At 43.8% G+C, this 16,846-nt stretch overlaps 2 protein-coding genes across 5 annotated transcripts in view; one reads left to right on the forward strand and one right to left on the reverse strand.

Moving 5' to 3' along the window:
* kdm6a (lysine (K)-specific demethylase 6A) overlaps nt 1–8,205 on the forward strand; it is a 96,603-nt gene extending 88,398 nt beyond the window's left edge. For all 3 annotated transcript variants that reach the window (XM_055870331.1, XM_055870332.1, XM_055870333.1), the window contains 9 exons: nt 83–135; nt 246–320; nt 585–733; nt 865–979; nt 1,289–1,476; nt 5,114–5,255; nt 5,368–5,494; nt 6,192–6,362; nt 7,265–8,205. In XM_055870331.1, coding sequence (XP_055726306.1) covers nt 83–135; nt 246–320; nt 585–733; nt 865–979; nt 1,289–1,476; nt 5,114–5,255; nt 5,368–5,494; nt 6,192–6,362; nt 7,265–7,291 — 1,047 coding nt within the window. In that variant the 3' untranslated portion in view covers nt 7,292–8,205. The remainder of the gene's footprint in view (nt 1–82; nt 136–245; nt 321–584; nt 734–864; nt 980–1,288; nt 1,477–5,113; nt 5,256–5,367; nt 5,495–6,191; nt 6,363–7,264) is intronic.
* A 100-nt stretch (nt 8,206–8,305) lies between these two features.
* On the reverse strand, nt 8,306–16,326 carry dipk2b (divergent protein kinase domain 2B). Of its 2 annotated transcripts, none has more exons than XM_055870334.1 (5): nt 15,754–16,326; nt 14,684–14,948; nt 13,253–13,426; nt 12,472–12,766; nt 8,306–9,073 (listed from the first exon to the last, which is right to left on the reverse strand). In XM_055870334.1, the coding sequence occupies exons 1-5, from the start codon at nt 15,984–15,986 to the stop codon at nt 8,679–8,681; spliced, it is 1,362 nt and encodes a 453-aa protein (XP_055726309.1). In that variant the 5' UTR covers nt 15,987–16,326; the 3' UTR covers nt 8,306–8,678. The 2 variants fall into 2 exon arrangements, with proteins under 2 accessions (XP_055726309.1, XP_055726310.1); XM_055870335.1 differs by lacking the exon at nt 15,754–16,326 and adding an exon at nt 15,167–15,734.
* Nucleotides 16,327–16,846: the final 520 nt, after the last annotated feature.

The raw sequence follows: 16,846 nt of genomic DNA on the forward strand, positions 1-16,846 counted from the left end.
AATGTTTGTTGCACTCCATTTACTGAACTCACTCAATGAACAGATATGCTCAAAATAGACCTATATTAAATGTATTTACCAGGAGGAGAATGAGAAGAAGAAGGAGCAGGAGGCAGAGGCAGCCAATGCAGAGAGGTAAGATGTCTGTCCCTGTCTCTTTCGGTCTTTCTCTCTGTCTGTCTGTAGGCATGCATTGTGTGATATCTCTCTGCTCTGTCTAAACTACATATCCCATGATCCCACAGTACGACACGGCGGAGGAAAGGGCCTTTCAAACACATCAAGTTTGGCACCAACATCGACCTGTCTGACGAGAGGAAGTAAGTGTTCCACCCAATACTATGTGGTTCTGTGATGTTTTGTCTTTAATTTGACAATTTTCATATGAACCAGATTATGACCTGGTCCCAAAACAACCCTTGTCCTTTCACCCCTCCAGTCCCTTCAGATTTACAAACACAGAAAGGGTATGGCCTAGGTAGGACTGGGCATTGGTATCATAAAGAGGATCCCTCAGTTTGGGAGCGGTGTGTGTCTGTGCTGTAATGTTGACCTCTGACCCTTGCTCTGTGACCTCCTTCCAGGTGGAAGCTGCAGCTGCAGGAGCTCAGTAAGCTGCCAGCGTTTGCCAGAGTGGTGTCTGCTGGCAACCTGCTCAGCCACGTAGGACACACCATCCTGGGCATGAACACTGTCCAACTCTACATGAAGGTCCCTGGGAGCAGGACGCCAGGTTAGACACACACAGCGAGAGCCACACATGCCGCAGAGACACACACACATGGGTCCACACACATAATGCTGTTTGTTAGTAGTAACTGTAGTGTGTTTTGTTTAACCAGGTATTTGTGTCTTGTCTTCTAGGTCACCAGGAGAACAATAATTTCTGTTCAGTGAACATCAACATTGGCCCGGGGGATTGTGAGTGGTTCGCAGTGCCCGAACATTACTGGGGAATCATCAACGACTTCTGTGAAAAGTACGTCAACAAAAATCTCCTACCTCTAACCCAACACGAAGTTGATATCCTATCTCTGTCTCTTTACAGCCAGTGCAGTCTGTAAGGTTAGAGATGTCTTAACTCAACTCAGATTTAAGTGGTATACTTGGTACCAATTAAAGGAAAGTGAATATCTCGACTTTTCATTCATTGCAGATGTAAAAATGTATTTTTACATTTTTGTATTTATGAACTACCCAGAGTATGAGTAGGGGGTCTCCAGAGTATGAGCGAGTGTCCATGTGCATCCTCTGTTTCTAATATCGGACGTGTGTGTGTTTCCTGCAGGAACAACATCAACTTCCTGATGGGGTCATGGTGGCCCAACCTGGAGGACCTGTACGAGGCAGACGTCCCCGTCTACCGCTTCATCCAGCGTCCCGGAGACCTGGTGTGGCTCAACACGGGCACCGTCCACTGGGTCCAGGCCATCGGCTGGTGCAACAATATCGCCTGGAACGTAGGACCTCTCACCGGTAAGACCGGGAGGGACATGGAGGACAAAGGGATATGTTTCATATGGGAATACACGGTTGTTTTATGGGTTTTACGTCGAATTTGTTGGGACATCATTAAAAGATGATGGATGGATGCTGATAGGCGTGGACTAACACATTGAGATCTATGACCGACCGGCTCGATTCGGTCTTATGTAGCAACTGTTTTAATGTTGTTGTTTTTTTACATTGGATAAAAGTAGAAACTCCAAGCAAGAAAATGGTATATCATACACTATAGTTGCGAAACAATGGGAAAGTAATTCTGCTTTGAAAGTTGATAAACTTGAAACCCCACTTTTGAGAAAATGGACCTTGAATGTTTTGGTACACATACTGGAGAGCTCTTCTTTGTCTACACCTATTCAGCATCATTCACGCCCTCTTAAGCCTTAGCCCCACCCATCTCTTTAAGGATTCATGTGAGGCCATGTACTAAACAACCAAAGATTTCAAGACTAAATGCTTGTTTATACTACGATCGACATGTCTGTATACAGTTGTTGCAGTGACATCATAAACATTCTATTGTCATCCAATGTCATTTGGAACGTATTCAGACCCCTTCCCTTTTTTCACATTTTGTTACATTACAGCCTTATTCTAAAATGGATGAAATTATCATTATCATCAATCTACACACAATACCCAATAATGACAAAGCAAAAACAGGTTTTTAGAAATGTTTGCAAATTTAAAATAAACAGATACCTTATTTGCATAAGTATTCAGACCCTTTGCTATGAGACTCAAAATTGAGCTCAGGTGCATCCTTTTTCCATTGATTATCCTTGATGTTTCTACAACTTGATTGGAGTCCACCTGTGGTAATTTCAATTGATTGGACATGATTTGGAAAGGCACACACCTGCCTATATAAGGTCCCACAGTTGACAGTGCATGTCAGAGAAAAAACCAAGCCATGAGGTCGAAGGAATTGTCCATAGAGCTCCGAGACAGGATTCTGTCAAGGCACAGATCTGGGGAAGGGTACCAAAAAATGTCTCTAGCATTGAAGGTCCCCAAGAACACAGTGGACTCCATCATTCTTAAAATGGGAGAAGTTTGGAACCACCAAGACTCTTCCTAGAGCTGGGCGGGAAGCAAAACTGAGCAATCAAGGGAAAAGGGCTTTGGTCAGGGAGGTGACTAAGAAACCAATGGTCACTCTGACAGCGCTCCAGAGTTCCCCTGCGGCGATGGAGAACGCTCCAGAAGGACAACCATCTCTGCAGCACTCCACCAATCAGGCCTTTATGGTAGAGTGGCCAGACGGAACCCATTCCTCAGTAAAAAGGCACATGAGAGCCCGCTTGGAGTTTGCCAAAAGGCACCTAAAGGACTCAGACCATGAGAAACAAGATTCTCAGGTCTGATGAAACCAAGATCAAACTATTTGACCTGAATGCCAAGCGTCACGTCTGGAAGAAACCTGGCACCATCCCTACGGTGAAGCATGGTGGTGGCAGCATCATGCTGTGGGGATGTTTTTCAGTGGCAGGGACTGGGAGACTAGTCAGGATTGAGGGAAAGATGAACGGAGAAAAGTACAGAGATATCCTTGATGAAACCTGCTCCAGAGCGCTCAGGACCTCAGACTGAGGCAAAGGTTCACCTTCCAACAGGACAACGACCCTAAGCACACAGCCAAGACAATGCAGGAGTGACTTCAGGACAAGTCTCTGAATGTCCTTGAGTGGCCCGGTCTTGAACCCGATTGAACATCTCTGGAAGACCTGAAAATAACTGTGCAGAAATGCTCTCCATCCAACCTGACAGAGCTTGAGAGGATCTGCAGAGAAGAATGGGAAAAACTCCCCAAATACAGGTGTGCCAAGCTTGTAGCGTCATACCCAAGATAACCCGAGGCTGTAATCGCTGCCAAAGGTGCTTCAACAAAGTACTGAGTAAAGGACCTGAATACTAATGTAAATGTAATAATTGCAACAACAAAAAACGTATTGCTTTGTTATTATGGGTTATTGTGTGTAGATTGATTAGGGGGGGAAACAGTTAAATCACTTCTAGAATAGGTCTATAACGTAACAAAATGTGGAAAAAGTCAAGGAGTCTGAATACTTTCCGAATGCTGTGAATATGTCAATCTAGCAAATTTGGCAACTAAAAGCAACTTTCTAAACAATGTTTTGTTTAGTTTCAAACTTGTCAGCTAGCTAGCTAACATTAAGTTAGCTGGCTATCTAGTTCAAAAATTGACCATATATAGCTGACAACATCTTAACTTTAGCTAATTTGTATTAATTATTACAGGAAAATAAACCCACAAGATCATTAATTACAAGTTAATGGTCAAGCTAATTATAGAAAATAGCTTGCGGTTGTGAGTGTGACAAAATAAAAACAAGGCATTCTAACGAGTATTTTTTTTAACTAGGACATTGTCTCGTTGGCCTAACGTTATATCATAATTTGACTTTAGTGCTGGTTATGTTGTTCTTCACATTACTGTCTCTTCTAAACACACACTATATCAAATTAAATCAAATCTGTTTATTTGTCACATGCACAGTATAAAGAACGTGTAAACGGTACAGTCAAATGGTTACTTTCATAGTGGAGTCTTTTGTTTAGACATGTAGCTAGCTAAACAATGATCCATAATCCCAACTCATAATGTTACTACCCTGCATGAATCTACAGGTAGCTAAAGCTAACAAAATAGGTTCAATGTTAGCTAGCTAGCAATGCAAATGGCTCTGAGATATGACTAATATTTCTACACAGATCAGACACGTAACGTTAGCTAGCGAGCCAGTCAGCAAACGTTAAGCTAGCTAGCTAACAGTACGTTTTAACTTGCAATGAAAACTACTTTGGCAAAATTAGAAACGTATAATATCTGAAAATGTAGCTAGACTCTCTTACCTGTATTCATGGATGAACGCTTCTCCCTCTCCAGGTCCATGCCATGGTTGGACTTAGTTTGAAGATGTAATCCAGAGACAGGTGTTTTATACATCAGTCTTTGTGTATTCTCTTAAACTCCCTCTGCATATATTTGCAATCGAACGCCTGCATTTTCTCCATCTCCTTAGCTATCATACTCTTCTTCCACTGGGCATTCCACTGATTTCAAAACTAGGTCCTCCAGAAAGTGAAAGGTGGAGAGTGGAAAGCATTGGCAACATTATCATAGTTCTTTGTGATACCTTTCAAAAAAGCCGTGTTAGAAAGGATTACCTACTCATACTGAGAAGCTCATGTTATAGACAGAAGCATCATAGACAGAAGCATCAGAACCAATCTGAACTCATCTCTCGGCATGTCCAGCCCATCCATGACCTTTTTCCGTGGCTAAACCAACTGGGCTCGTAATATAACAATTTTATTCATATTTATAGATGCCATACAAGTTTTTTATTAAGGTATATGAAAGTTCACGTGTTCCAGAAGGTATTTCTGCCTCTCCTGTGAGGTAGGGATTTGCGACACATGACTTGTTTCAGGAAACTAGGCGTATGACAGTGTCAACTTGGGGCTATGACATAGTGAAGTTTGAAATTGAATTGTCATTTGATTCTCTTCTTCCTGCTCCTCTTTCCCCTTTATCCCATTTTCTCTCTTTCCCTCTCCTTACATGTATCCCTCTCTCCAGCATACCAGTATAAGCTGGCGGTAGAGCGATATGAGTGGAATAAGCTGCAAAGCGTGAAGTCCATCGTCCCAATGATACACCTCTCCTGGAACATGGCCAGGAACATCAAAGTGTCCGACAGCAAGCTCTTCCAGATGATCAAGTGAGTCACGCGCACACACATCATTCGTTCTCTCTCTCTCGCTCACAGACTCGCTCACTCTCTCACGCACACACACAGCTAACCCCTGTACGCGTCTGTCTGTCTCTGCTAGGTACTGTCTGCTGCGGACATTGAAGCAGTGTCAGATGCTGCGGGAGCTGCTGCAGGCGGCAGGCAAGGAGCTGGTGTGGCATGGCAGGACCAGGGACGAGCCCGCACATTATTGCAGCATCTGCGAGGTACACACACTAGGGATGTGACAGAGACAATTTTTCTTCGTTTTTCCGTTAGAACGATTAATAAAAATTCCACGTCAATTCGTATTGCGTGGTATGACCTCTCTGGGGCAATGAAGTTCTACCGCAGTCATACAGTAGGCGCCATCTGGAATCTGCTTCGGGCAGCTGTAATGTTGTCCCGAAAGCAACCTTTAATTCATATTGACTCTAGTGCTCTTTCCATTTGTTATTTTGATTTAACCTTTTATTTAACCAGGCAAGTCAATTAAGAACACATTTTTATTCACAGCAACTATCTGGCAAGGGGCAAAAAGCCTCTTGTATGAGCATTAGCGACTCACAAAAAAAAATGAAACCTAGCCAAGTAATCACATTCTTCTCCCTACGTTCTCTTTTCTCTCCGTTACGTGTCTCACTCAATTTCTATCCGACCGCTCCATCTAAACACGTGTGCTGCGCACCCAGACTCCCATTGTTGCATAAGTAGGCCTATTTGTAAAATGTTTTCCCTTTGTGATGATGATCAGGAGCTGTTAGTGGTAGTTTTGTGATAACTGCACTGTGATTTTAAAAAATTGTGAGAAAAAAAAAATTGGTTAGTGATTTAACTTTTTATCCTTTAAACGTTCACATACACACATGTGAACGCGCACACACCTACCTCCTTTCACAATCTCACCTCTCCCTCCATCTGCAGGTGGAGGTGTTTGACCTGCTGTTTGTAACCAGTGAGAGCAACAGCAGGAAGACATACGTGGTGCACTGTCAGGACTGTGCCCGTAGGGGGAGCTGTAACCTGGATAACTTTGTGGTGCTGGAGCAGTACAAGATGGACGACCTCACACAGGTCTACGACCAGTTCACACTCGTAAGTCAGCAAGGACACTAGTGATTTTATGATGACCAGTAGGTTAATGACCACGTCACATAAATAGTTTACACCAGTGTTTCCATTAGCTGGTAATTGTCGACTCTTGGCTCATAAAAATATATAAAAGCAGACAAATAAAAACTGCTGGATAAATTGTCCAGCAGAAAATATCCTGATAAATAAATGTCCTATATAAATCATATTGGCTATGCATTAAGGTTTGTTCAGGTTGTCTTTCAATCGCATTGTTTCTCTACTCTGCTTCTACTCTACCTGTCTTGCGATCTCACTAGCAAATTTGCAACATTATATCAATTCTGGGTCCGGCCCACAAAATTTCCCTTGCCATTGAGTCTGTGACAGGCATGTAGAGGGGAAGTGTTCAGGTATTATGACATTTTTCTACATTAATCTCCCTTAAAGTCCACCAAGGAGGAGTATTTAATTTTGCTGCTCTCTTCCTCTAATACCTGATCGAGTGGTGTGCTTAGAAATGCTAAAACAGTGCAAATCAAGCTAGCTAACTAGCTACTATACCAAGGATGGAGGCATAAACAAGTGGGAAAATAAATGGACATAAACACCATATTGACAAGCCAGAGGGACCGAGGAAGACTTGCATTGTGCAAGGAGCCAACATTCACTTAGGCTATCATTCCTCCTTGCATAATTACTGCAGTCACTGCCATATGGTATCATTGAAGAGAACATTCACTCTTAAAATGTGATAGTATTGAAGGTAGTAAGTCTACACACTAGTGAGTCAGAGTTCACATTAGTTCAAGTAAGAGTATATGATCATGCACACTTTGTAAAAGTGTACTAGTTCACTAGTAAGGCTTTAGGAGTTTAACTGTTTACATAGCCAAAATGAATCTCATCCCTCTCTCCCTCAACAGGCCGCTCCTCTGCCTTCCTCCTCTTGACGGTAACATTCTGTTGTTCTGAGGACAATAAGAATCCTCCCTGGACTCCCGAAACCTACCAGAATACCCTTTTCTGATATTCAGGAAGTAAGCCAGCAGTCCTCCACTGCTCTCTGTAGCTATCCCACAAGGCAGCTGTGTGAAAAGCTGTGTGTCTATGCAACCTGCCCAGAGCAGAGCAGAGGTGTCCTCCCCCTAAAGGACTGGAGGGGGAGGGCATTGCTCCTGCCAGCTACTGCCACCAGACTGTTCCAATGCTGCCTGGCTCAGCTGTAACTTCTCTAGAAAAACACACAAAAATGGACAAAAAATAGTGACTGGCGACTTTTTGTATATATTATGTTATAACTGGCAACAACGTCACACAGACTACTGACTTGCAGAATTGTTCCTTTTTTAATTCTGTTTGTGGGCTGATATACACCTTCTCTAAGTTTGTTTCCCTTGAGATGAGTCCTAGCATAGCTGGTCTTTTGTATGTTAGATAGATACTACTTTGGGCAAGAAAATAATAAGAAAACAACATTTTGTAATGTGAAGAGTTAGAGCGATTTATATTTTTTTTTACAGTTTTATTGTTATTTTGGAACCATAATAATGTTTTGGTTCTGTAGGTAAAAAACAGTGAATAAAATGAGAGGTAAAAACAGCCAAGTCGCCAAGAGAAATGGGTTGCACATAGACTTTTAAGGAATTAACTTTAATTTGTGATTTTCATTTTATTTTTAATCTTGTTGTAAATTTACCTTATTTATAAAATGCATATTTATTTGCTTGAAAATCTTTGTTGGAATGCTGTAATTCTTTTCTTCAGAGTTCCTGCCATTCAATTTGAAGGAGTCGTGTCATTTTATACACGGCCCCTCCTGTTTTCTAAATGAATAAAATTGCTTTAGCAAAGCATTTCGCAGAGACCCTCCTTGAAATGCTTTTATTGTTTGAAAGATGTTTTATGCGCCATTTAACAGAAGTATTTTATTTTCATGTGGAACTTCTCATGTTTCTTCTTTACATGTTCATCTCTCCTATGAGGCACAGAGCTGCTGTGACCGGTTCACTACCTGAAAGTAGCTGAGGTCTAAAGCAGGTAAGCAGCAGGCAAGCACTACACTACAGGCAAGCACTACAAGCTGCTAAGTACTACAGACTTCACATACACTGCCCCGTGCAGAACCACCACCCCCTTTGTGTACGTAGTCAATTCAGCTCAGTGCATAGTCATTCCAGCACACAACACTCCAGAGTCCCTTTGTCAGTCTAATATCAAAGCTCTGCAGTCCCACCAACTGTCTGGATCACAGTTCATATGTGCACTCTGGGCACCTGTGGACTTAACATTGTCTATGGCTGTAGCAGGGTAGTATGGGTATTGTAGTCCTGCCAGCTCTCAGTAGTCTTGGTTATATCTGCACTCTGGGTACCTGTAGGTGTAGTGTGGGTTGCAGGGCCTCATGGGTTTTAGCAGGTCCATCAGAGATCCTACTGCTGCCATGATCCTCCAGTCAGGCTGGCTAGGGTCTGCACACACACCCAGCAACAGGGGCACGTCTCTTGCCAACCTCCCCGCCTCTGCCTCACCCTCCATGGGTATCCTGGTTGGCTGGGCCCCCCTCTCTGTGAGCAGCAGTCTGGGCAGGAGTGCTGTGCAGAGCAGAGTGAGGCTCTGAGTAGGGCGGACAGAGCTGCAGGGAGGAGAGCGATGGCAGGGGGATGCACCCTGACCCAGGCAGGAGAAGATGTCCCCGCCAGAGCCTGTTTGGGAGGGAGGGTCTGGGGGGAACCCTGGAAGAGAGAGGGTAAGTGTGACCGTATCCAAATATTTGACCCTTACTAAAAAGACTGGATAAGTGTAGGTGATATCAAATGTTATTAGTCACATGCAGATGTAGACTAAAGCCTTGTTCACACTGCAGGCCTTAATGCTCAAATAAGTTTTGTTTTTCAAACCTGTCGGTACAGACAGCAGGAAAAATAACAGATTTGTATCAGATATGCCAAAAATTGGATTTGGGTCTCTTCAAACTGCCAATATGAACATGGCTTAACAGTGAAATGTTTACCTATGGGACCTTTTCCAACAACACGGAGTTAAAGAAGGTGCAAAATAAAATGTTTTAGAGGAGAGTGTCGGAGTGCAACTCAATATTAGGAAAGTGTTCCTAATGTTTGGTATACTCAGTGTATACGTTTTATATACTGTATAATTTCTCTGCATCCATTCCCTAGTTTGTAATATCAACAAACAAGGTTTGCCACTGAGTCCTCTTTTACTGCTGAGATGACAGTCATTATAAGGATAAACTTCCCTAGTCTGTGTGTGGGCCTATTGCCCACGTTATTCCAACATAATCGTCCATATGATGCCACAGCAAGGATCCTGACCAACACAAAGATAACTGACATCATTAAATGTCCCCACTGAGCTTCTGTATATCTGATACAGTGGAATATATTGTCTTTGTTTCATAAAGAAAGGAACTTCACTACTCATTACCAGGGGGCTTTTTTGTCTGTTGTAGGTAATTCCAATTCAGTTATAGCATACAGCATCTCAGTAGAAGAGCTAAAAGAGACACCATTGCCTCCGATTACTATCACACAAAAGAAACCTGTGTTGTGTTCAATAGGGAGAAAATGTTTTGAAACAGGGAGGTTCTACCTAAACCTGTCCGATAAGAGCATAGATGTTTGTGACCCCAATATAATGATTTGCAGAACAGAAAAAAAGGAAGTGTATTAATTGACGGTTTCTAAAAAGAGGAACAGAGTAAAATATATCCTTCCTGTGTGAGGTTCTAAATAACACTATCAGCTACATCTGGCTGATAATGATTAAAGACTGAACCTTGATAGTACAGTGATGTTTCTGGAAAAATCCCTCTGCTTGTGTGTTGGCTAATTGGGCTATCTGCATTGTGTCCCACCACCCGCCAACCCCTCTTTACGCTACTGTTACTCTCAGTTCATCATATACAGTGGGGCAAAAAAGTATTTAGTCAGCCACCAATTGTGCAAGTTCTCCCACTTAAAAAGATGAGAGAGGCCTGTAATTTTCATCATAGGTACATTTCAACTATGACAGACAAAATGAGGGGGAAAAATCCAGAAAATCACATTGTAGAATTTTTTATTAATTTATTTACAAATTATGGTGGAAAATAAGTATTTGGTCAAAAACAAAAGTTTATCTCAATACTTTGTTATATACCCTTTGTTGGCAATGACAGAGGTCAAACGTTTTCTGTAAGTCTTCACAAGGTTTTCACACACTGTTGCTGGTATTTTGGCCCATTCCTCCATGCATATCTCCTCTAGAGCAGTGATGTTTTGGGGCTGTTGCTGGGCAACACGGACTTTCAACTCCCTCCAAAGATTTTCTATGGGGTTGAGATCTGGAGACTGGCTAGGCCACTCCAGGACCTTGAAATGCTTCTTACGAAGCCACTCCTTCGTTGCCCGGGCGATGTGTTTGGGATCATTGTCATGCTGAAAGACCCAGCTACATTTCATCTTCAATGCCCTTGCTGATGGAAGGAGGTTTTCACTCAAAATCTCACGATACATGGCCCCATTCATTCTTTCCTTTACACGGATCAGTCGTCCTGGTCCCTTTGCAGAAAAACAGCCCCAAAGCATGATGTTTCCACCCCCATGCTTCACAGTAGGTATGGTGTTCTTTGGATGCAACTCAGCATTCTTTGTCCTTCAAACACGACGAGTTGAGTTTTTACCTAAAAAGTTATATTTTGGTTTCATCTGACCATATGACATTCTCCCAATCTTCTTCTAGATCATCCAAATGCTCTCTAGCAAACTTCAGACGGGCCTGGACATGTACTGGCTTAAGCAGGGGGACACGTCTGGCACTGCATGATTTGAGTCCCTGGCGGCGTAGTGTGTTACTGATGGTAGGCTTTGTTACCTTGGTCCCAGCTCTCTGCAGGTCATTCACTAGGTCCCCCCGTGTCGTTCTGGGATTTTTGCTCACCGTTCTTGTGATCATTTTGACCCCACCGGGTGAGATCTTGCGTGGAGCCCCAGATCAAGGGAGATTATCAGTGGTCTTGTATGTCTTCCATTTCCTAATAATTGCTCCCACAGTTGATTTCTTCAAACCAAGCTGCTTACCTATTGCAGATTCAGTCTTCCCAGCCTGGTGCAGGTCTACAATTTTGTTTCTGATGTCCTTTGACAGCTCTTTGGTCTTGGCCATAGTGGAGTTTGGAGTGTGACTGTTTGAGGTTGTGGACAGGTGTCTTTTATACTGATAACAAGTTCAAACAGGTGCCATTAATACAGGTAACGAGTGGAGGACAGAGGAGCCTCTTAAAGAAGAAGTTACAGGTCTGTGAGAGCCAGAAATCTTGCTTGTTTGTAGGTGACCAAATACTTATTTTCCACCATAATTTGCTAATAAATTCATTAAAAATCCTACAATGTGATTTTCTGGAATATTTTTTCTCATTTTGTCTCTCATAGTTGAAGTGTACCTATGATGAAAATTACAGGCCTCTCTCATCTTTTTAAGTGGGAGAACTTGCACAATTGGTGGCTGACTAAATACTTTTTTGCCCCACTGTATGCATAGTCACTTTAACAATGTACATACTACCTCAATCAGCCTGACTAACCGGTGTCTGTATGTAGCCTTGCAACTTTTATAGCCTCGCTATTGTATATAGCCTCGCTACTGTTTTTCACTGTTGTTTTTATTTCTTTAGTTACCTATTGTTCACCTAATACCTTTTTTGCACTATTGGTTAGAGCCTGTAAGTAAGCATTCACTGTAAGGTCTACACCTGTTGTATTTGACACAGGTGACAAATAAACTTTGATTTGATTTGTTTCTATGCAGTGGATCAGACAGACATGCTTGTGTAAGCCACACAATAAGCTCATAACGATAGGTACTTTCAAGGAATATTCAAAGGAATATTTATTCTGATCACATCTCTGACTCTTTCTGACTCTCCCAGCTATGAACATATACTGTATTTTCACTGTTATGGATGAGGTGAGCCCACCCTCTTTCCCCAACCCCATGTAAAAGAGCTTTTTGGGGGGGAAAGTGAAACCCCTTATCGTCGTCATCAACACCATCCTCATCATCCACATCCATATCTGCAGAGTCCCCCTATCCTCTGATAACGGCAGAGCCAGTACCCATTTGTTCCACTCACCCTGCTCCAGGTCAATGACCCCTATGCTGCTGGCATCTGTGATGAACACTCGCTGGTCATCCAGCAGGCCGAACATATCCTCCTCTAGCCTGGTGTAGTAGAGCAGGAAACCCAGACTGTTGTGGCCCAGGCCCTGGGTGATCTGGAGTAGCTGGTAGGCCACGTCCACCCTCTGGACGAACTCCCTGGAGGAACCATAAAGGCCCCACAGAGGCCTGGAGCTTGCCCACACCATCAGCCTGCCACACGAGCCCTGGTAGCGAGGGAATGGCCAGCCCTCGGTGCCTGGGAACATCTGGTGATGAGGAGGGGAACATGGTGAGCAAACAGAGGGCCGGGTTGTTTGTTTTGGTTAAACCTACAGGGGGAACGATTCCTTCTGTTCTCGGACACAGTCATCTGAGGTCTTTGCTGCTTTTATTGTGTATCAAAATCTCCATGGTCCGTGTATTTATAGGATACCAATAGCTATAACCTTTCTATTGTCAGTATTGTTAAAGTGAAGCTATATACAGTAACTGGTGAACCCACAACCTTGATTACATCAGTCATCCAAAGCCATTACAGAACGATGTCCACAAGGTTCCTGGTTTTGCACTTAGAATGCTAGAGTATACTTATGCCTGCACTCAACGGCTGGTTTCCTGGAAACAGATTATTCCTAGTTCTTGCAAAAATAAACACTTTCAATGGAGAATCTACATTTGAACATGCTTTTTAGTCCTAGGATTTATCTGTCAGGGAAACTGGCTGTGAGTATCTATGTATGTCTCTGGCCCACCTGCAGTATGAGAGGCTGTTGATTGACAGCTAGCGTGTAGAGCAGCCGTAGTTTGTCTCTCTCTGAGAAGTGCTTCATCTGAACACTGCCCACGTCCACCACCTCAGCATAGCGGCGCACAACGCGGTCCAGCAGTCTCTGGGAGGGACAGCGCAGCAGGGGAGGTGCCAAACCCTGGATGGGGTACAGCCAAGGTTTCAGGAGGGTGCCACGTTACAGAATATTGAAGTTTACTCACCTGTTTGCACATCTGTACCCATCCACACCTCTACCTGTTAACATCTATTCACACCCCTACCAGTCCCTAAGTCATATACAGTATACACTACATGACCAAAAGTATGTGGACCTTTGCTTGTCGAACATCTCATTCCAAAATAATGGGCATTAATATGGAGTTGGTTCCCCCTTTGCTGCTATAACAGCCTCAACTCTTCTTGGAAGGCTTTCCACTAAATGTTAGAACATTGCTGCGGAGACGTGCTTCCACATTCAGCCACAAGAGCATTAGTGATGTTGGGCAGGCTCGCAGTCGGCATTCCAATTCATCCCAAAGGTGTTCGATGGGGTTGAGGTCAGGGCTCTGTGCAGGCCAGCCAAGTTGTTCCACACTGAACTCAACAAACCACTTCTGTATGGGCCTTGCTTTGTGCACGGGGGCATTGTCATGCTAAAACAGGAAAGGGCCTTCTCCAAACTGCTGCCACAAAGTTTGAAGCACAGAATCATGTAGAATGTCATTGTATGCTGTGGCATTAATATTTCCTTTCACTGGAAGGAAGGGGCCTAGCCCGAACCATGAAAAACAGCCCCAGACCATTATTCCTTCTCCAAACTTTACAGTTGGCACTATACATTGGGTCAGGTAGCGTTCTCCTGGCATCGGCCAAACCCAGATTCATCTGTCACACTGCCAGATGGTGAAGTGTGATTCATCACTCCAGAGACCGTGTTTCCAGAGTCCAATGGCTTTACACCACTACAGCAAATGCTTGGTATTACGCATGAGGATCTTAGGCTTGTGTACGGCTGCTTGGCCATGGAAACCCATTTCATGCTCCCGACTAAAAGTTATTGTGCTGATGTTGAGGCAGTTTGGAACTCAAGGACAGCACGGTCCCGTTCTGTGAGCTTATGTGGCCTACCGCTTCCCGGCTGAGCCATTGTTGCTCCTAGACGATTCCACTTCACAATAACAGCACTTAGTTGAAAATTGACAAACGGACTTGTTGGAAAGGTGGCATCCTATGATGGTTCCACGTTGAAAGTCACAGAGCTCTTCAGAAAGCTATTCTACTGAAAGCCATTTTATACACCTGTCACCAACTGCTGTGGCTGAAATAGCCAAATCCACTAATTTGAAGGGGTGTCCACATACTTTTGTATATATAGTGTATATATCTCTATATATATTGCTCTACCTATGCGTACCTTCACAATATGGGGTAGCAAAAGATGTGATTGGTTCAAGCTCTGGAATCTGGGTGTGACCCTGAGGACGGCCTCGATGCTGCAGGGACCCTGCCGTCCCACCGAGCGACAGATTGAACGGTCGGAGGACGAGTGCAGACGGGGGGAGGAGAGGAACGACAAGACCACAGGACGCCAGCTTAATGAATCATCTGTAAGGTTCCCCGGGAAACTCTGCTTCTCAGCCAATGGGAGTGTGGTATCCGGGGACATCCACCAATCAAACCTGGGGCGGGGAGATGAGGGGATGATTCAAGCTGCGGTGGTGAAGCTAATAAAGACAATTGAGATGCACCTAAAGTATACTTTGAAATACTGTATGTTAGAGGAAAAGCAGTGTGGAGAATGTAACAAAACCTTGAGTTGGCCACTTGAACAGTTGCCAATATGGTGGCTTGTCATAAGTATAAGGTCAAAATCATAATCAGAAAACAAATGTATTACCCTGATATTTTCTATGTTTGTCTTGTTAGTCTATGTTAGTCTTGGATCACAGTTGAGGCTCAGTTGATCTTTCCTGGACACTGCCCGGCATCCGTTGGAAACAATGGAAGTTGAACCATTTTCCCTGGCAGATGGCAGAAGTTTGACAGGTGACTTGGGACATTGCGTGCCGTGTGTTTTGGGTGTATCAACATTAACTACTGTACGTGGAAAATGTTTTGTCATAATATTCCTTAAGACGTTACACTCAATGACTCTTGCCACACATTACTGTAACATTGAAGTGTGTTAGGAATATACAGTACTACGTGCACAGGAAATATGTTTGTGTGTGATTTCCCCCAGAATCATGACCACAGGTGTTGGTTGAAAACCATTCAGCTAGGACAGCAGGTCACAGACTATTATAGATGTCTATGTCATAGCACCGTCAATTCACTAAGACTGTGACATTCATACATGCAATCCCTTGTGCTGTTCTGAGCTCACTGTAAAGGGACTTACAAGTATTTAATAAATGAGAGGTGAGAGCAAAATCAGCGCTATTGTACCCAGCTATTAATTCTTAGTAAGACAGACAGACCTACCTTATCTGGTCCTTCAAGAGCTTCTTACAGATGGATGTCCCCACGCAGGCATTGCACTTGTCCAGCCCCAGGAAGGCTCTCTGCAGGCTGAGGGCTTTCTGCTGGGGAGCAGAGGGAGTACCAGCAGCCTCCACTACTGTTGGAGCCCAACACACACATAGCAGCCAACTCAACACACACACTGTCAACCTCATAAACCCCACGGCCCTCTGATCACAACGCTTTAGAGGCATGATGGGATGAATCGAGAGAAGGACCACACACACGCACTACACGCACACTCTCATACACGTATCACAAATACGTCCACACATGCATAGACATACTGACACACACTCACACTGATACGTTCTCAGACAGAAACTTAATACAAACAACTCACCTTTGGCCTCGTCAGTCTTTTCTTTCTCTCTTCTCTCTCTCTCACTCTCTCTCTGTCTCGCTCTATGTCCCTCTCTTTTTCCCTCTTTCTTTCTCTCCGACCCACCCTGAATAGCAGCACCTCAACAGGAAACACATGGAGGATGCAGATAGCCCTGTTGCCGTGGATGCGCTTCCTCCGACCTTGGCTACAACCCTGAGCTAGCCTGTAACACGTGACCCCTAACCCCACCCATACCACTCTTACCTCCTTAATGTGGGAAGTCCAAACCTGACACCCGGAGGCCTTGTAGCCTCACTCACCTAAGTGGGTGAGATGCTCTGAGTGTTAACAATGACCAGGATAGCACAAACAGATCTGGGACCAGCCTATAAATCCAGTGGTCCGGAGGCTTCTACTGCATAGCACTCAGAGGTGAACTAATACAATTCCTTATTATGCATGGCCGACAGTCCTATCTGTTTTACACAATCTATTTCTATCTGAATGTTCTATAGCGTTGCAGCCTCCCGCAGGGAGCCCAGGTTCACTTAGGTCCACGTTGTTATATTACTGTACTTGTAGATATTGGATATTAAAATGAACCTTTAGTTAAGTATGAACATCCTGGGCTTAGTTGTAGCCTGCAGAACCAATGCATAACCAGAAGGTGTCACTCTAGCTAAGCTTGAGAGAGGTCGCCCAATGGTGAGTCTGATGTGGTGACACCCA

Source organism: Salvelinus fontinalis, chromosome 19, assembly GCF_029448725.1.
Source record: "Salvelinus fontinalis isolate EN_2023a chromosome 19, ASM2944872v1, whole genome shotgun sequence".
NCBI lineage: Eukaryota > Metazoa > Chordata > Actinopteri > Salmoniformes > Salmonidae > Salvelinus > Salvelinus fontinalis.